Raw genomic sequence first — 19,786 nt, forward strand, 5'->3', positions numbered from 1 at the left:
GAGGTGTGCCCCCCTGAGTCTCCTTCTAATCCCTGTATTGGGGGCACAGGACTCGCCTCCCAGGTGGGCTGATAAATGATGACTAGGACTGAACATGTGCGAGATGCAGGATGCCGGGGAGAAGGGGGAGGAAGGCATGAAACGTCTGGGCTCGTGTGGTCCAGGTGCCACGCACGGGGAGGTGTGTGAGGCATGGCTGGACCAGTGCCCGGCCCAGTGAGGGTCCCGTGCACTCGGGCCATGCTGATGTGTGCAGTGTGTTTCTATTTGCTGATTGTGCAATGCATAGATTAGGTCGGCATGCATTTACATTGAGTGTCTATCAGGAGAGAGATACTGAGGCTTAATCGGAGAAATAAGGCCGGGCCCACCCTTGAGCCCTGGAGAGAACACAGGGGACTCGGCCCCTCTCTAGGGGTCAGACAGTGTGGTCGGGTGGTCCTAAGCCCGGGTGAGGGAGCCATCTACTGGTTAGGGTGCTCATCCTGGTCCTGCCACTTACTGGGTGTGACTTTCGCCTTTCTTACCGTCACTATCCATAAAATGGGTCCAGTTGTCCCTCCTCTCTCGCTGGGCTGCTGAGACCAGCGAGTGGATGAGCCCAGGTGGCCACTAATCAGGGCACAGAGGCAGGACTCATACATGTTAGGATGAAGACGGAGATGATCAGCGCAGACAAAGCGGAGTGGCCAGCTCCACGAGGTGGATGCCCAGGGTGCGGAGCAGGGAGTCGAAGGGTGGCATGAAATAGAGCAGAAAGCAGAGGCACTTTCTGCCCTGGCTGCACTTGGTCAAGACTGCAGGGCAGCGTGTACACCCTCCCAGGTGGCCATGAGTCTTAAGTGAATGAATACAAGAGCAGTGCTTAGAACAGGGCCTGGTACACAGTAAGTGCTGGGTTAGCGTCGGTGATGACGGTGGAGGTGGTGAAGTCACTGTTCAGGGAATCGTGTGTGTCATATTGTCTGAGCTGCAGGGGGAGCAATCGGAAAGGGGTGGAGAGGCAGGTGGAGGTCAAGTCACAGAGGACTCTGGCCTGCAGTCAGGTAGGCAATGTTTGCTGCTGTAACAAATAAATCCCTCAAGTAGCATAATGCCATAGACATTTAATTCTTGCTCACTTTAACTGTTCAATGCACAGGGACTCGGACATCTTCCAGGAATCCTAAAGGATTCCACCATTCTGTAGGGCCTGGGAGTCCCAGCTTTGAGCTGGGATAAGCAGAAAAGGTAGGGAGGCACAATGGCTTCTGCAGGGGCCAAGCTTGGAAGGGACTCCCCCACACCCTTGCAATGGATTGTACTCATGTTCCATTGGTGGGAAACAGTCACGTGATTATGCCTGGGTACAAGGAGAGCTGGGAAATGTAGTCCCGAGCTGAACCTCTGCTCCTCTTCCCACCCCCAAACCCCAAAGGCAACTCCACACTATAGAGAAAGGGAGCATGCATTTTTGCTGAATTAGCTGCCTCTGGGCATTAAAGCAGCCAACGGGTATCATGCTGACCTTTCTCAGTACCATGACTGGTGTCCACTTTTGAACTGACAATGTGTGTTTTGGGGGTTGAGTAAAATGATATTCGCCTTGGAATGTGGGATTGAGGAGACTGACGGCAGAAAGGGTTACAGGAGTGTAAATGAGATTTCAAGCCATTTTCTTGAAGCCAATCAGATCATTTCTCTATATTTTTTCCAGGGTTCAGGAAGGATATTGTCTGGAGGATTTTATTTAGAGGGGAAATATCTAAACAGTAAATCATGATTTCTTGGATTTGTGTCATTGTGGGGTTTTTTTCCCCCATCGCCCTGAGCTACCTACTAAATCTAATTACATCGTTCATATCATTTCCCGTGAAATTTACGTCTGAATCTGCTGAGTAAGGGAAGCAAGCAGAGAACTTAATTAGGACCGTTAGTCATGGTTGTTTGGTTTTTCTTTCTTTCTTTTTTTCAGGAGAAAGCAGCACTAATCAGGAAAATAACAAACATTTTTTCCCCAAAGGCAGTCATCTGCAGGTTCTCAGATTTGCTACCAGCCCCGCAGCGTTATTTGAGAATATCACTCGGGCGGACCCCACGTGCCGAGAGGGCTGCTGCCATTCCAGTTTGACCTTACCTGGCCCGTCTTCTTTGCAGAGTGCTTCCTCCTGCATCCCCCACAAGCTCCTGACTCTTCAGTAGTCAGCCTTGGGGTCCCTATGTGTTCCCGAATTTTGCAAAGTTGAACCCCAGAACGAGGTCTCATCTTCCTCCCAGGTTTTTCCCCAGGAGAGTGGGTCTCTCCCGTCGTGGGTCAGCTAGATGAGAGGCCGGGCCAGCCTTGCGTGGTTCCAGCGTGCAGGGACCCTGACTGTTCTAAGCCATGTTTCTCTTCCATCTCTGTACAGAAACTCGTGCAGACCGCAGCAAGAAGCTCTTCAGGCACTACACGGTCGGCTCGTATGACAGCTTCGATGCTTCCAGGTAAGACGCCGTTCTTCCGCTGCCAGGCCCCCTCTGGGGTATGTGTCACCACGGCCCTGGACCATCTTGCATGGTGCCCTCGGACCCCCTCAGCTGGTTTTCCCTCTGCATCCATCGTGACCCCCTGAACATGGGCTAGCATTATGGGAGCCACCGTGTTCCAGAGAACCTGCGCTAGGGGGTCGCCGTGTCGCCTGCGGTTTGGGGTCGGGCTGGAGCGCACCTGTGGGGTGGCCCAAGGGTTATGTTGCTGGGAAACCTGGCTGGTGTGGGAGGAAGCAGTGCAGATGGTACAGGTGGCAGCACCGGCCACGGGCGCGGAGGCGGCATCAGGAAGAGCTTTTCCCGCCCGCACCCCTGGGGATACTTAGGACCCCAGGCTCTCGGTTCCCACCTCATCTGCATTTCCCATGTTCGTTCCTGCTGCTGAGGGGAAGGTTTTGTGCAAGGAAGGCTCATCCCTCTTGACAGGCGCGGGCGACACCAACAGGAAGAGCTTTGCGCGGGTCGGGTTTGTTTTCTGGCTGCTTCCCAAGGGGGGTGTTGGGTTCCTGCAGGGAGCCTTGTCAGGGCGCGTGGGTTTGAATTTTCCCGCAGAAACCACGCTTGTGGAGGACACATCCTGGGGTCTCGGTGTGTCTTTTCCTTGGCTCTCCTCCTTTTAACTCTGGGAGGCCCTGGGCAGGCGAGGGTCCAGCTGGGCGAGGGGCGGTGCCCTATTTCAGAGCAGTGGTTCCATGAACAGCTGGGAAGCGGGAAAAATTTCTGCCCAGTGTTCCTGTTTCCACTTCAGTGTCTCCTGCTCTACTGTCCCCAAGGGTGAAGGTTATCTTCTTTCTGTCACAGCACAAGTCTCCCTCCACTAGGAGCTGGAGAAGGCCCCTCGACATGGAAATCTTGTCCCCCACCCAGATGGAGGGTTCTTAGTGGACAGTGAGCTCCATGAGGGTCGGCTTGTGGTGCGGAGAACGGAAGGACAGGCAGGCTGCATGACCGACAGGACACAAGGGTCCTGCTCCCCATCCTGCTAGACGGGCATCCGTGGGGCCCTTTCTGAGAATCCCGCCAACCCCATCGCCCCCAGTGAAGGCCCAGGCTGGGGAAGGATCTGGATACCCTGCCCTGGGCTCCCCGTGGGGTCTGGGGTGAGCAACTCAAATCTGACCTTTGAACGCCGCTCACCTGCCTGCCGAAGGATTTCACCTGGTCTTGTTTATTTGTTTGTTGTTTTCACTGAATTTACATCACATAAAACTACCACCTTAAGGAGCACAGTTCAGTGGCATGGAGCACATTCACAGGGTTGTGCAACCATCATCTTTGTCTAGTTTCAAACTATTTTCATCATCCCACAAGAAAACCCCAGATCTATCAGCAGTCCCTGCCCACTCTCCCTGGCCCTGACCCCACCTCCTGGCAACCACCAGTCTACTTTCCAGACATTTCATATCAATGGAGTCATACAGTGTGTGATCTCTTGTGTCTGGCTTCTTAGAATAATAGTTTCAAGGTTCATCCGTGAGTGCTTCAGTCCTTCTTTTCTCTCTAATTTTTTTTTTATTGGGACAAAATATGTATCCTGGGGGATACGTACATATTGGGACAAAAACATGTGTACACATGACTTGTACTCATCCTTTGTTACCGGTATACATAGAGAATTACAATTATAATACAGTGTTTTCCTTTCTTAAAACGTGTGTACATGTTTTTGGCACCCTCTGTATAGAACATAAAGTTCCCCATCGTAACCCTGTTACGTGCACGGCCAGTGGCCTTAGGTGCTTTCACAGTGTTGTGTGGCCATCACCACCATCCGTCCACAGATGTTTATTTTCCCAAACTGAGACTCTGTGCTCATTGCACACCCACTTTCCTCCCCCTTCCCCAGCCTGGCACCAGCTTCTACTTCCTGTCTCTGTGAATTGGACTCTTCTGGGTACTGCATATGAGTGAGGTCACACAGGACTTGTCCTTCTGTGTCTGGCTTATTTCACTCAGCAACATGTCCTCCAGCTCCGTCCCTGTTGTAGCGGGTGTCAGAACGTCCTCCCTTTTACAGCTGGATATTACTTCATTGCGTGTGGAGACCATGTTTTATTTATCCGTCGAAGGACACAAGGGTGGCTTCCACCTCTTGGCTCTTGTGAATGGTGCAGGTATTTGTTTGAACACCGGTCTCCGTTCTTTGGGGTGTATGCCTAGGAATGGACTTGCTGGTTATGCCTGGTTTTGGTGCTCACCTGTCCTGACCACCTTGCTCTCACAAACAAGACGCGTTAGCAGAGGATGGACCCCCACTCCCTGCAGCTTCACAGACTCTGCACATCTTGCTAAGAGGATCCACTTTCTGACCTTGAAAGGCCACATGGTGACCCCTGGCCTGGCCACTAGCACAGCCCAGAAAGGGCGCTCAGGCACGAGTGGCTCCCAGGGAGCCACACCTGACCCCTGCTGCCTGATGAGTCTGGGTCTGGGTCAGAAGCGTTCCCTGCAGCAGCCCAGGCTGCCTGTCCCGTGTGCTCTGAGCACGTGGCCACGGCCAGCGTGCCTCTCCTACTTACCTTCCGTTCTAACAAGGAGGGTGCCTGAGACAGGGTACGCCTGAGAGCTGTTGCCATGGTTACTTTGAGGGCTGTCCAGTCTGGGAGTGGGGCTTCGGGTAGAAAGAGGCGTCTGAAAGCAGGAAGGGTCCCAGCAGCAGCTCAGCTGCAGCCTGTGGCTTTTGCAGAGCCGTCCCCCACACTGGGCCTGTTGTTGGCACAGAGCAGCCAACAGGCCCCCCGGGTGTGCACACACGCTCAGCATGTGAAACAGGAAGCTCCACAGTCGGGCTGCTTCCTCACAGAGGAGGGGTGGGAGGATCTGATGTGGCCGAGCTGGGAAAAGAAAAGGCCAGGGTCCTGGCTGGGTCACATGTCACGTGTCACGTGGCTGGCAGCAGGACCAGAGCTAATGAGGGACGCACACTGCAGCTCGGCTGACAGAAGACGTGTGGAACCATGGTAGCTGTTCTGTGACAGGAAAGAGCTGTCTGAGGAGGTGATGAGCTCCCCACCATTGGGGGGAATCAAGCAGGGTGGCCATTCTCTTGCCAGAATGTCACAGAAGGTTGACATTCCAAGACCCTGCCAGCTCTGTAACCCTGGGTTTTGGTGCCCAGACGAATGCTTTTGTTTGGCATGTGTACTGACCTCGGTGCCAGGACCTGGGACCACTGGGCAGCGGGACATCTGGCCACGCCCAGGCCACCTGGTGGCTTCTAAGCAAATGCTAAACGGTTTGGCCTTGACTGCAGCCCAGGAGTCAGTGCTGACTCCCACAGTGATGGAATCTGACAAGCTGTGGGCCTCATATGACCAGATGTGACAGTGAAAGAAATCAGAGTAACAATTGCAGTATTTGTGACTCTCCTGCCACGTGCCAGCCACCGGGCCTCGATCACAGCACCACTGATGGCCGGCCCTCCCAGCGACCTTGTAAGTCGGGGAGGACGACCTAGACCTCGGCCACACGAGTGTCTAAGCTCGAGTGTAAGGCCCGGCCGGCCGGAATCTGGGGCCTTTGCCCTCAGCCCCCCTTCTCCCAAGATGAAGATGTTACTGCCCCAGGCTGGGCAGGGGACTGGCCTGGGATGGAGAGAAACCGGGGAGGCTGAGAATGCAGGTTTCCTGTGGGACTGTCATCATGTCCTGAAGGGCGTTGTGAGGATGGGTCAGTAGATGACCTTGGTGAGCACAGGACCACGGAGCTTTTCCAGAAAGGTGCAGGGGTTCACCCGTGGGAGCCTCCTGCCTCCCAGAACTGACCTGATCCAGCCTGGGAGCTTCGCAGAGGCTATGGCAGGCAGACGGGCAGCGGGGGAGCTGGTGTACCCCGCACGTCATGGTAACCCAGGCACCTGGCACGCGTGGTCTTGGCCGGGTACTGGCGTGAGCTGCTGACCAGGGGCTCCTTTGACTGAGCAGGCAGAAGGCCTCAGGGGTGGTGGGCATGCTGCAGTGGGGTGCGAACCAGCCGGCCATTCATTAGCCCACTTCAGAATCCACGTTAGAAATGGCCTAATGAGACGCGGAGACCTGGGTGCCTTGCCCGCCCTCAGGGCCAGTTATCCACGGTAGGTGGCGAGGTCACGGTCTGGGTAGGTGGCTGATGGCTGAGGCCACCCCCACGAAATTGCAAATGTAATTAAAGAAAATATGATACTAGGAAGCTGGGCTCTGTGGAGACAGTTTCTGAATGAGTCCGGAGGTTTCTCCCCTTCCCACCTCCTTTATTCAGAAACTTCGCTCAAGGACTCAGAGCTGAAGAGCAGAACAGTCAGAACACACCCGTTCGTTGTTGGCTGTGCCCCGCTGCTCCAGCTGCCCCCTCAGAATCCCCTCCATCTACCCAACATGCACATAATAGGAGGGTCGAGAAACATGGGCACATGGCCAAGGTCAGGAAGCGGAGAACCTGGGGCCATTTCCATATGGTCCCTTACAGATATTTCAATGGCATTCTTGAAAATACCCCTCAACACAGGGAATAGGGTCTCAAGTTCCCACTCCCCTTAAATCAGATCCTCGGCTTCATTAGCCCAGGGTATCCAGGAGGCATCTACCTGGCATAGGCAGAGACCTCAGGGTCTCACCATAGGCTGAACAGACTCCATCCACCCACCCATCCACCCACCCACCCACCCACCCACCTATCCATCCACCACCCACCCACCCACCCATCCACCCACCCACCCACCCATCCACCACCCACCCACCCACCCATCCAACCACCCACCCATCCACCCACCCACCCATCCACTCACCCCCGACCTGTTGTTCATCCATTCACGCACACACTCATCCATCCAACTACCTAAGTATTCAGCCAGCCAGCCAGCCAGCCATCTACTCAGCAATCTACCCACTCATCCATTTATCCATTTATGCATCCATCCACCTGCCTGTCCACCCATCCAGCTATCCATATCCATCATTCACCCACTCACAAATTCTTCCCCCCATTCATCCACTCACACATCCACTACCCACTCATCTATCATCCACCCATCCATCCAACTATCCATACACCCACCCATCCGCCACCCACTTACCATCCATCCACCCGTCCACTCATCCATCCACCCATCCACTTCCGCCATCTATCCATCTATGTAACTAATATTCACCAAAGCCTGACTTCAGGTAAAACAAGACAACCACAGTCTCTCACTGCATGTAGACTCAAGTTAATTAGCGACAGTAAGACAAGGCCAACAAGTAAATAAACCAGAGACCCTCTTTGTGGTTGGTGCCGTGAAGCACACACTCGCAGGGCTGTCGTGTAGTGTCTTGGGTGGATTGGAGCAGGCCAGCTTTACATCACGAGCCAGGCAAGTTCTCTGCGGAAGCGACTTTGGGGTTGACCCCTGACGGTTGGGGAGGAATCAGCCCTGTACAAGAGGCCCAGCAAGTGCAAAGGTTCTGAGGTGAGAAAGAACCTCAATGCAGGAACAGCCGTGAACTAGAAGAGTCGAGAGGGGTATGTCAGAGAAAGACCTTGGGCTTCGTGCTTGGAGTTTGTGTGTTTTCATACTTGCGGTGGGGGGTACTAGATGGCTTTAAGCAGAAGAGTGACACGATCTGATTCACTTTGCTGGAGGAAAACACGAGGACGCATGGAGACCGGTTGTTAGACGCTTGCTGTCATCCTGGCCGGGGGGATGGTGGTTTGCGCTGGTGAAAGAGGTGAGGGTAGAGAGGTGGATGGACTCAGGTGTAGAGTGCCATTAAAACAGACAGGACCCACCGAGGAAATATATACACGTGGTTTTAAAAATTCAGAACGTGAAGCAAGTGGTGTAGCACGAAGGAAGGGTCTGCCTCTCATCCTTACCTTCCAGCCCCCGAGTTTCTCTCCCAGCGAGAACCTCAGTTACTGGTTTCCTGGGAATCTCTCCAGAGATAGACTCTGACTACAAAAGCATGTGCGCGTCTTGTCTGATGCCTTCTATACCCCCTGAGAAGATGGTATCCTAAGTTTTCTATCTAATGTTCCAGCTCCGTCCCTGTGTGTCCCTGGGCAGCTGGCCAGCCCTCTCTGTGCCTCAGGCCCTGGCGTCCAGCCGTGTCTGCAAAGTAGAGGTCATAGTTCCAACTCATGCGGTATCCCCAGTGGGATTCGTGTAAGAATGAACGAGAAAATAGAGGCTTAGTGCTTGCGGCTCCTTGGAGGCGTGTGCTGGATAAATCCAGAGGGTGCTCAATTGTGAACGCGTGTGGGTAGCTGGCTTTCCTTTGAAAGCCTAACGTGTTCTAGAAGACTGCCTCAGCATGTAGGTAGTAAGAGCTGAATGGCAAGAAACACTGATTTCCCCCATCCTTCCTCCACCATTATTTTATATTTTCAGATTTTTTTATTATTCCTTAGACTTGAAAAAGAGGGTTCACAGCCTGGGATCCTAAGGAAACATACTCTGTTTTCTCCTCTCCCTTAATTGATGGCTGCATCCAGTGAGTAATAACAGCCTTCCTTCTGGGCAGCTCCCTTGGGGTAGAAGAGGAGGTGATTCCACTTTTTAGTCCATACATACCGTGTTTCCCCGAAAATAAGACCTAGCCAGACAATCGGCTCTAATATGTCATTTGGAGCAAAAATTTTTGGAGCAAAAATAAGCCCCAGTCTTATTTTACTATAACGTATTATATAAGACTGGGTCTTTAACATAATATAGTATAATATAATTTAATATAATATATAACATGATACTGGGTCTTATATTAATTTTTGCTCCAAAAGACACGTTAGAGCTGATTGTCCAGGTAGGTCTTATTTTCGGGGAAACACGGCCCCTGTATTTTTAAGTTTCACAGGTACATACTACTGCTTGTGTAATTTTTTGAATCCAAGAAACAGCGAGGTGACTCTCTGGGCTTAGACACAGTAAGAAGTCACCCCAACTGTGTGTCCCCAAGCCCGTCATGCTCCCAGCGTGACCACGCACCTCCGTATGGTGCCTGGGAGTCAGGTCTCCCTGTGGAAGAATCAGAGCCCAGGAATGGGCCCCAGTCTGAACCGGTCATGGTTTCCCCCAAAACCGCTCTTCTCTTGGCCTCTCCACCATGAGAACGGCACACCCAGTGCCCACGGGGGAGACCTGGTACCCTCGTCTCCGTCTTCTACCTCCCACTGCCTCCCCGCTCGGCTCCTCGGCTCTCAACCACATTACCCGCCCCCACATTTTTCATCCCTTCCCCGATTTTGATGCAAGGACCCCATGCTTGTAACAAAATAAGTACGTAATTAATGGAAGCAAACCACAAGACGGGGCCAGGAATGGAAAGAAACCCTGTCTTTCCACCTCCCAGCCTGTGCACACACTCCACTCGGCAGAGGAGCCGCCTGTAACTGGTCCTTCACTCTCCGACGGCTGCCCCCCTCACTCTGATTACCCCCTTACGGCTCAATGTAAACACTGAAGCAGCCATGCGTGGCTGTCAATGAGGGTCTCCTACTCAGTCAGTCCTCTGTGTCAGCCCCCGATTTTGAATAGTTACTGCTGACCTGCTAAGTGATGGATGTATTGCAGACAGCACCAGCTGATGCTTTGTTACATTTACATCCGTATTCAAGTCTTCTAGCCCGCTGTCTATAAGTTGGAATCGGAAGTTCGTCTCCAGCGGAAAGTATGACGTTGTTATGATCCCACAAATGTTGGCGTCAGCTCCGGGAACGGGGCTCGGACTCCCGATCTTTACAGACCCACGAAAGGAAAGGTCTTTCTAGCGTCACAGCCCAGGGGTTTCTTTTCCCTCCCCCTCCATCGGTTGTTCAAAGTGATGCCACATTTTAACTTACTGTTAGCGTCATGTGTTTCACGTGAAGTCCATCTCTCGCAGAGTTTCTGATTACCTTCATTTTGTCTGGCGGGAGAAGAATTCTTCAGCCATGCAATGAAGTGCCCTCCTTTTTCTCATGTATCACTGGCGTCCAGTCCCCTCCCTCTGGAGGCCTCTGGCTCTCTGCTCCAGTTTGCAGTTCCCAGCTGTCATTCTGCGATTGCCCTTCATTGAGCTATCGGATAAGTGTTCCCGTTCTGCTGGGACACATACTCAAGTAGCAGCCTCAACAGAAGCCCCCTGGAGTGTACGCTGACGTATCTCTCGTTCGCGGTGTGCTCAGTGTTGTCAAATTCTAGGTTCAAAGTACGTAGTTTTCCTTCTCAACAATGAAGACGTTGCTTCATGGTCACCTCGCCTCCACGTACAGCGGCAGGCGAGGTTACGGTGTGGTCGGACCCTCATTCCAGGGAACCCGATCCCTGCTTTTCCCCTCTGGGACTCGGGGAACTGCATTGCATCGACTTTTCCTTGATGTTCTGACATGTCCTGATGGTGGGTCTGGTGTGAGCCATCCATACTTACTTACTGGGTTTCCTCTTCAGACTGGGCCTCCTTCAGACTGAAGCACCTTTGGCTGTAAAAATCCAGTCATCCTCGCTTTGTCCACAGGGGGGTGGGTTCCAAGACCCCCAGTGGGTGCCTGAAGCGGCAGCTGGCACCAAACCCAATGTGTGTGCGTGTGTGTTCCTATACAGACATACCCATGATAACGTTTAATTTACAAATTAGGCATAGGAAGAGATTAACAACAGTAACAAATAACAAAATAGAACAGTTGGAACAATATGCTGTCATAAAAGTTATGTGAATGTCACGTTATGAAGTAACATGACGGTGACATAGACATAAGTCCTGCAAAACAAGACCACCCTCTGATCACCGGGACGGCTCCTGAGTGGCTCATGGGCAGGGAGCGTGGACAGCATGGAGGCACTGGACACGGGGATGATTCATGTCCCGGGCTGGATGGAGGGAGACCGCACGAGATTTCATCACACTATGCAGAACGACTCGTAATTTAAAACTTACAAATTGTTTATTTCTAGAACTTTCCACTCAATAGGTGTAAAAGGGTACAAATAATTGCAAGAAACCGCAATTAGTTTTGCACCAACCTAATAATATTTCCAGGCTGCTGTTGACCACAAGTCATTGAAAGCACAGAAGGCAAAACCGCAGATACGGGGGGGCGGGGGGGGGGACTACTGTATCCTTCTCTTATCCCCTTGGAAATTCCCTCACTTCCTGTCTCCGTCTTTCTGGATTTCCTGTTGGATTCCAGTTGGTTCCACTTGCCCCTTATTCTTACGTTCTCTGGCTCTTTGCCTTTTGCTCTGTATTCTGGGAAATTCCCTCAACTTCCAACCTGTCTGTGTGAGTTATTATTTTGACAATCACATTGTTAAGTTCAAGAGCTCTTCCTTTCAATGATGGGCTGAGCATCTGAAGCCTGAGAGAAGTGGTTTCTGGATATCTGTGGGACCAGCCAGGAGTGGGCAGGTCTCTGCACGTAGCAGCTGTCAAGGCAGAGCCCAAGTTGGTGGCGTGTTCCTTGCCGCACTCCCCCCACCACCCTCCCAGCTCAAAAGCAGACAGATACAGGTTCTCGTGCATATCTGCAGAACAAGCAGTGAAAACAGAGGGTTCTGTCTGTTGTTTTGGAGTGAGCGTGTGCAGACGACCAGGTGATGAGAAGCCCGGGTCCCAGGAACGCTGGGTCCAAGCCGAGTGGAGAAAGTGGGGCGCTCTCCGGTCAGGGAGGGGTACGCGTCGCCCAGGGCCTAGAGAGACCCGTGCTGTGTTCCTTCCAACCCTGTGACCCGGCAAGGTCACGTCCTCTCTGCTCCACCTGGTGTCATCTAAAAAGAAGCACATCGGCAGCTGCTTCTGCCCCCGTCAGGGAGCGTGGAGATTCAGATTTCACGGATAATTAGGCAGGGAGCCCCGCACAGGCCTGGAGTGTTGTATGTATCCTGCGTGGGCTCTAGTTCCGGGCCAGGTGAGGGCTCCTTCTTCTGCAGGACTCAGTGATTTCCCAGCGAGTGGACTCTGGCCTCGCCACAGCCACTGCCCTCAGCAGCACCCTCGTACTGTGAAGTGCTGGTCTCTGGGGCTTGGACCCTCCCGAGTCCCCAGACCAAGGCATGGGGGGAGCATGCTCAGACCCTCTAGAACGGCAGGAATCCCCTCCTGACAGGCCTGGGGACCCAGTTCAGAAACTGCTGTGTTTAGGGGTGTGGTGCCCTTGCCTTCTGGGTTGGGGGAAGGGCTCTTTATTGGAGCAGGTGAGCACGCCCGCCCGTGGCAGCTCCCCAGGATCGCCGGCTCAGGCCCAGGACACTCGCCCTCATGTCAGCCTGCCCGGTGGGGCCAGGCAGGAGGCCCTGGCACCTTCTGTCCGGGCGCAGTGCCCCTGCATGGGGGCGGGGAGCCGAGTTCATCAGCACAGGGAAACTTCTGGCGTAAAGCACCCTCAGACCGCGTTTAGCACATTCCCAGGTGGCGAGTGGGTGTGTGGGTGGGGGCAGCGCAGGGGATGGGTGGGCACGATGAGACATAGCAGAGTCGGGGCCAGGGGAGGCTGGGTTCCGGACATGCCTCAGGCCGGACCTTTTAGGCTGGGCCCGTCAGCACACACCGCAGGCTGCGGGTGCCAGCCGGAGTGCACATGTGTGTCCCGTCTCCCCAAATGCCCAGCCACTCGGCAGCGGGAGGGTGGGCACTGGTCTCCCTAGTGTGGTCAGGGGTGGTGTCCACCTGAAGCAGCCTCTGGCTCTGTGGCCCACCCCCACCCCCGCTGTGTCTGGCCGCTCTGCGCACATCTTATCTCCTCCCTGGTGTGTAGCTTTGCCGGTGTCCACGGTGTGAATGTTCCTTCCGTGGCCGATTCAAGTTGCCAGCATGAGGTCCCTGAACCCAAAAAAGATGTCCACAGCTGGCCCTGTGAGCCGGCCCCAGCCCCCACCCCGGGGCCAACGTGCATGTCTCCCTCCTCCCGCCTTCTCCAACCCCGCAGCCTGGCTCAGGGCCAGACACAGGCCAGCCCTCAAAGGCGGCCTTGGCTTTACTCACTGAGGTGCTGGGGGCCAGCTTGAAGCCTGACGAGGCCCAGGCCTGCCAGTTCAGATGCCAGGGTCTTTGTCCCAGCTCTAATGCTAGCTGCCTGCATGGGCCTCAGTTTCCCTACCTGTAAAATGGCTACATTATCCCCAAGGTCTCTTCTAGTTATGCCTGAAATCTCCATAACTACTAGCTGGTGGTCACCTGTGAATGGTCACCTTTGGTAACTGCAGACCCTGAGATTCAGGGTTTAGGCACAGGCTGCCAGAGAGGGTGCCAGGCCAATGGGGAGAGGAGGCCAGTTCTGGAAGTGTCCCCAACGCTGGGCCTGGTGCCCAGTAGGCTCTTAGGAGATGCTCGCACTGACGCCCTGCCTCTAGCTGAAGGTCTGCTCCCCCAGGAGGCAGGAGGGTCTCTGGTGTCCGACCGGGAGGCGCGAGCACACTTCTGCTCAGTGTCACCTGGGCCAGGCGGCAGCTGGGAGATGGCTCTGCCTTTGCCCCTCCAGCCCCTTCACCTTGTACCGTCTCCTCCAGGGTAGGATGAGGGCTGACTCTGACATGTCCCCTTCCCTGGCATCTGGCATAGGGCCTGGCAAGTGCTCAACCCTCAGAGCATGGGGCAGGGGGGTGGGAGGTAGATGGATGGGTAGGTGGATGGATGGATGGTCGGGAGAATGAGAGGGAGGGAGGAAGGAAGGGAGGGAGGGAGGGAGGGAGGAAGGAAGGAAAGAAGGAAGGAAGCCAGGCAGGCAGGCCAGGGCTCTGGCTTCCTCATGGGGAGCATACACATTTCCAAAGAGGACATGGCACTGACCACTGGCTTCTCCCCGGCAGCCATTAGCCCCCAGTCCTGTCAATCCCCTCGCCCATTCTCCTGGTTGCACCTTCCCCCCCATCGCTGCTGCCAGGGCTGTATTCAGATTCCCACCCACCCTCTCTCACCTGGCTGGGCTTCGGCCCTCTGACTCATCTTACCAGGAGCTTTATCCACTCCCAGTCCACCCACTTGAGTGGTATTTCTGAAATGTGAGATTCCCTCGTGCTTACAAGCTGCAGTGGATACAGTGCAAGTCGGTGCCCTGTGTGTTGTGATTCCAGGCGCCCCCGCTCCCCCACCTCCAGCCCCCATCACCACAGTCACACCCTGTGCCTCTGCCCGCACTGGGTCTGCTTCCCGCACACCCTTTTCTGTCTCTGCACTCACCCCTCCCCCAACCCTGTCCTGGGCCATTCTCCACGGGGACCCCCCCCCCCCAGCGAGCTTACTGTGGCACCAGCACACTGGCTCAGGAGGACAGACGTTCACAAAAAGCCGTATGTCCTGAGAGGAGCTCCTGGACACTGAGCCTGGCCTGGCCAGGGTGCCTGGTCCAGTGTTCCCCGTGTAGTGTGGACAGTGGACCAAGATGACCAAGAGCACTTCCTGGCTATGACACGTGGGCATAGCCTGCCCCTCCTCGTCTGTGTGATGAGCAGCTTCCTTCCGTCCGCCCGCTCTCACCCTCGGTTTCCGCATCTGTACATCACGGGTTGGCGTGGGCCCTCTCTTGAGTCCTCCCTCCTCTGACTGGTCCCTGTGGCACGTGGGCAGCCTCTGCCTGAGCCCCTCCCCCAACACAGGGGCCAACGCATTGAGCACCTACTACGAGCAGTGGATTTCCACCTGCCCTTCTCCTGGTCCTCACGCTGCCTGGGAGGTGACGATCGTGCCCATTTCTCAGGTATGGAAGCTGAGGCTTGCTCATTCCTGCACTCGCGTATTGCATCCCGCACCCTCTGCTCAGCACCTTTTCTTCATCTCGTCTTGACCAGGGTGTGACGTCTGTGTCCCACCCTCACAGATGAGGGGACTGTACAGAGGATTGGAACCCAGGCCAGGCGCTCTCAGCCTCGGCTGCACTCGGGTTCAACGGCTTTTCTAATTGGGAGCCGCGTCTGCCCATCTCTGATGTCATGTTCACACAGCTTCATTCCTGCTCTGCGTCTTCAAGGCTCATTCCCCTGGGGCGCGCCCGCGCCGCAGGCACAGAGTCTCCTTTGGGGGGGATGGAAGCGCTTCGGAGCTTAATTCAGGGGGGACGTTGCCGCCTGGTGAATGCACTCAGTGCCACTGGAGTGTGCACTCGAAACGGTGAAGTTCGTGGTATGTCAATTACACCTGAGTTCGTTAAGAAAGACAATAACCCCACCTCTTTTTAGTCTGAGGAGCAGGCAGGCCCGGCCCACGACAGGCAGGTGGAGCGTGGAGACGAGGAAGGGCAGGTCCAATGGCACGGGGAGAGGAGAGGGCTGAGCCAGGCTGCGTGCCCCCAACCCTCAGGGCTGCCGCTGCCGTTTCCTCTGGGGCACAGGACAGCCAGGCCCCGGGAGGACCCAGCGAGCCCTGGAGCAGGTGCGGCTTAGAGAAACCTATGCCCTCTCCTCCCGCTTTGGGAAGGGGGTCAGATGATCAGCAGCTCCAGGACTCCTGTCCACACTGCAGGGCAGCTGCCAGGCAGCCAGCAGGGCTTTGCTCCTCAGGCACATGCTGATTCAAACCTCACTCCAACCATCAAGGTCAAGGTGCAGGCTGGCACAGGGGCCGGAAGTCTGGCGTGGCAGATGGCGCTATCGTGTCCCCAGGTCCCTGGCCTGACGGCCCATGGAGCCCAGGCTGTTAGTGGACAAGCAGGAGCAAGGGAGGAACAAAGAGGAGGAGCTGGGGTGCACAGGGCTCTGCTCAGGATGGGCCGGGAGGCCGGAGAACTGAGCCCCAAGGAAGGGTGGTGAGAGCTTCCGTAGCCAGGGTTCTGCATGGAGGCCAGCAGCTTTTTCTGTCCCGTGTTCTGAAAGTGTGACTCCTTTCTGCCCACAATTCGCGTTTTTCACCAAGCCTCTGGGCTCTCGGAAGGAAGGCGGGGGTCCCCCAGCAGCACCCCTGGGGGCATGGCCAGGATTGAGGTCAGGGTCAGAGTTGGGTGGGGGTGAGGGTTTTGGCTTCATCCATTGGCCATCTGTGAAATGCACAAATGCCCTACCTCTTTCCACCAACTTATCATCCCTGCATTCAGAGCTGCTTTTTCCTAACGGGGACAGTGAGGCGAGAGACATGTGGCCTATGGGAAGTGCCCCTACCAATCCTCCTGCACTGGGGTCTGGGGGCTGCTTCCTACCCCGTTCTTCTTGCTCTGGCAGTAGAGAGCGGGGACAGGAAAGGTCTTAGGAAACCAGCAAGTGGGTCTTTGAATGTGCATGGTTTTAGGTTCTGGGAACCGTTCCCCTGTTTCGGGGTGATGTGATTGGGTAGGACGACAGGGCAATGATGACCCTGGGAGACGGAACGTGGATTCCAATAGGGCCAAGCATGGGCAGGAACCACGTGCGTCCTTCAGAAAGTGCGGTTCGAGTGTGCAAACATGCTGTTCTAAGTGACTGGCGTGTGTGTCAGCTGGATGATGGCCCCAAAGGACGTCCATGTCAAATCCCTGGAACCAGTGACTGTCACCCGTTATGGCAAAAAGGGGCATCTTCGCAGGTGTGATGAAGTTACGGATCTCGAGATGGGGAGATGACCTGGGATTATCCGGGTGGACCCTAAATGCCATCACCGGTGTCCTCAGAAGAGGGAGGCACAGGAATTGTATAAACAGAAGAGAAGGCCGTGTGACCACGCAGGCAGAGACAGGAGGGGTGTGGGCACAAGCCCAGAATGCCTGAAGCCACCAGAAGCCGCAAGAGGCAGGAAGGACTTGTGCTCAGGGTCCCGGAGGGAACCAGCCCTGCCAGTGCCTTGATTTGGTCCGGGGACAACTGATAATGGCCTCCGGGCGTCCAGAACTGTGGGAAAATGAACTTCCACTGCTTTAAGCCCCCCACTGTGTGGTCATTTGTTACGGCAGCCGCAGGACACTCGAGCCACATGCCTCAGCCAACTACCAGGAAAAGGTCCTCGCCCACACGGAGCACCACGTGACCGATAGATAGGTGACCAGTTCTGTGGACAGACGGAGACGTGAGGGCAGCGAGGAGGGGTGGTGCCGTGGCACGTGCAGTAGGAGACATCGGTAGGCCCCACTGAGAAGGTGGGAGATGACCAAAGACGGGGGAAGTAAGGAATGAAGGGGGAGGTTCCTGGAGGAGAAGCAGCGGCTGTGACAGGGGACAGCCTGGCGTGACAGGGGACACCACCCCTGGGGGCCGCTGCCTGGAAGGACGGGACACACTTGTACTGACTGTCTCCCCTGAGTCCCGGCTTGGCCCCCTCCTCCTGTTTCACCTATGTCACCCTCTGTGCCTCAGTTTCCTCACCTGCAGGCGACCCCTGACCCCCTAGGTCCTTGTAAGGATGCGGGAGCTGGACGATCCCCCCCTCGGGAGGCGAATGGTGACCGTCACATCGTCCCTGAGGTCACATCGTCCTGTGACTTTAGCGCTTCCCTTCCGTCTTTTCTTCCCCCTCCAACTGCTGCTTCTGCTGGGCCAGGTCTGTGACAATGTATGTCCCCAAGGAGTCCGGGTAGCTCCCCGCCTGCAAGGACCAGGCTCTAGGCTGCCTTCCTCCCCGTGCGGCCTGTGGCCTGCATCCTGCCCTCCCTCCCTCTGTCGTCATTGTCTCCGTAGAACACAGTCGGTGCCCACTTACCCATCTCAAGACATGCAGATGCGGAGACACGTGAAGTACATATCTTCCTCCCCAGTGCCACTGCCAGGAAGTGGCCGCTGTCGGTGGCCGGCTGTGCCCTCCAGCTTCCTGCCATGCCGAGGCGTTCCTGTGTGTGCATTTGTGTAACCGCAGCGAGCTGCAGCCCACACACCGCCCTGCACTTCACTTTGCACTTGCCGTGGGCTGTCCAGCTCCCACGTGGCGTGTGGAGAGCTCCTCTCCCTCCCCCCCATTTACGGGGTGGGCCCAGGGTCGCCCGCTCTGCTCCTGGTGGGTCCCTCAGTGTCTGCCAGTTGGATGATTATAGGGTCGCCGGCACCGCACACACCTCCCTGTGCCCATGACAGTGTCGTTCATCAGATCAGTTCCTGCAGCAGGTGGGGGCTCCCGAGCCTCTCCCCGAGGTTGCTGAGCTCCTGCTAACTGCCTCTCCCCTGGGGGACGGCCCTCCTCGCCCAGGTGTGCTCCCCGCACGTTTCCACCTACACTCGCCCAGCGCCTGCTTTTACCAAACCATCAGCATCCTCGTCCTGCAGCCATGTGTTCCAGGCGGCAGTGGGGACTTGGGGGGGCTAAAACCAAGAGTCCAGACTAACAGACCAAGAAAGGGGGGCTTTTCTCTGTGTGGCAGTGTCCCCCTGCTGCCTGCCCCCACCCCGGGTCACTCTGTTAGGGGACTTGGCGTGGGCCACTTCCTCAACTAAAAGGACCAGCCAGGTAGGAAACCGCGTGATGTGAGAAACCCCGTGTGCTCCAAACGTCCTTTCCCTGCTTCCCCACGTAAACGAGGGGTGTGTCCCCTATGGAGGCGCTGGGCACCGCGGTGGGAGCCCGAGATGTGACAGCCCGGGGTTGCCCAGGCAGCGCCGCTGGCAGATGGTTTCCCCGGCGTGTCGGGTGGATGTGGAGGGAAGCGGCCCTCACCCCCTCTGTGGAGACAGTTCCCGGGGGGCCCGAGTTTCATCTTTATCTAATTAGTTCCTGCACTGGGAATCTGATAGACTCCTTAACCTTGCAATATAAGGTTACCGCCGGCCCGGCAGAAATTTGTCAGCATCACGTGTTGGTGGGGGTTGGGCCTTACAAAGAATTTCTATCTGAATCCTCCTCCTTTGTGAACCTGAAACACAGAGAAACAACGTCCTTGAAGGAGCCGTGTACTCGGCGTGTCCCATGGTCTGACTTTGCAGAGAAATTGAGGTGGAGTACAGGCACCCTTCCTGGGGGCCATGAGTGACAGTGGCTCCCGGAGATGGAAACCCCAGTGTCCTTGAGCAGCCAGTGTCCCCGCTCGGTTCTCATGCCGGTCAGGGCCCCTGAGAGCACAGCCGCCAGCACGTGACAGCTGTGGCCATTTCAGTGGGTGATTGCGTGGGATCTAATTATCGACGCGGCTTTGTGCCCCCAAGCCGGGCGGAATGTGACTTAAAGGAAGGAACGCATGAGGATTTCCACCACAGTACCTGCCTGCTCGTTCCCTGGTACCCACGCCAGCGTGCTCCCCCACCCGCCCCACCATCTCCCGGGGCCATGCCTGGGACGTGATGAGTCAGCCCCATCATTGGCGAGGTTTCATGAAGACACCCCCAGCCTGCATGACAAGCCCGGTCTGTCTCGCCGTCTCAGCGGGGAGGGGAGGGGCGGCTTGGGTGGTGTGCTGGGCCACAGGATGCCCCCCAGGCACCCCCGCCTAGTGCCTGCGACCTGTGAATGTGTCCCGTAGCCATGGAAATAAG

General features: G+C 55.7%; 1 protein-coding gene across 5 annotated transcripts in view; it reads left to right on the top strand.

The window, feature by feature from the left end:
• SHANK2 (SH3 and multiple ankyrin repeat domains 2) overlaps window positions 1-19,786 on the top strand; it is a 253,496-nt gene that overhangs the window by 80,024 nt on the left and 153,686 nt on the right. For all 5 annotated transcript variants that reach the window (XM_081064094.1, XM_081064096.1, XM_081064097.1 and 2 more), the window contains one exon: window positions 2,388-2,463. In XM_081064094.1, coding sequence (XP_080920220.1) covers window positions 2,388-2,463 — 76 coding nt within the window. The remainder of the gene's footprint in view (window positions 1-2,387; window positions 2,464-19,786) is intronic.

Source organism: Rhinolophus hipposideros (genome assembly GCF_964194185.1).
Source record: "Rhinolophus hipposideros genome assembly, chromosome: 10".
Lineage (NCBI taxonomy): Eukaryota > Metazoa > Chordata > Mammalia > Chiroptera > Rhinolophidae > Rhinolophus > Rhinolophus hipposideros.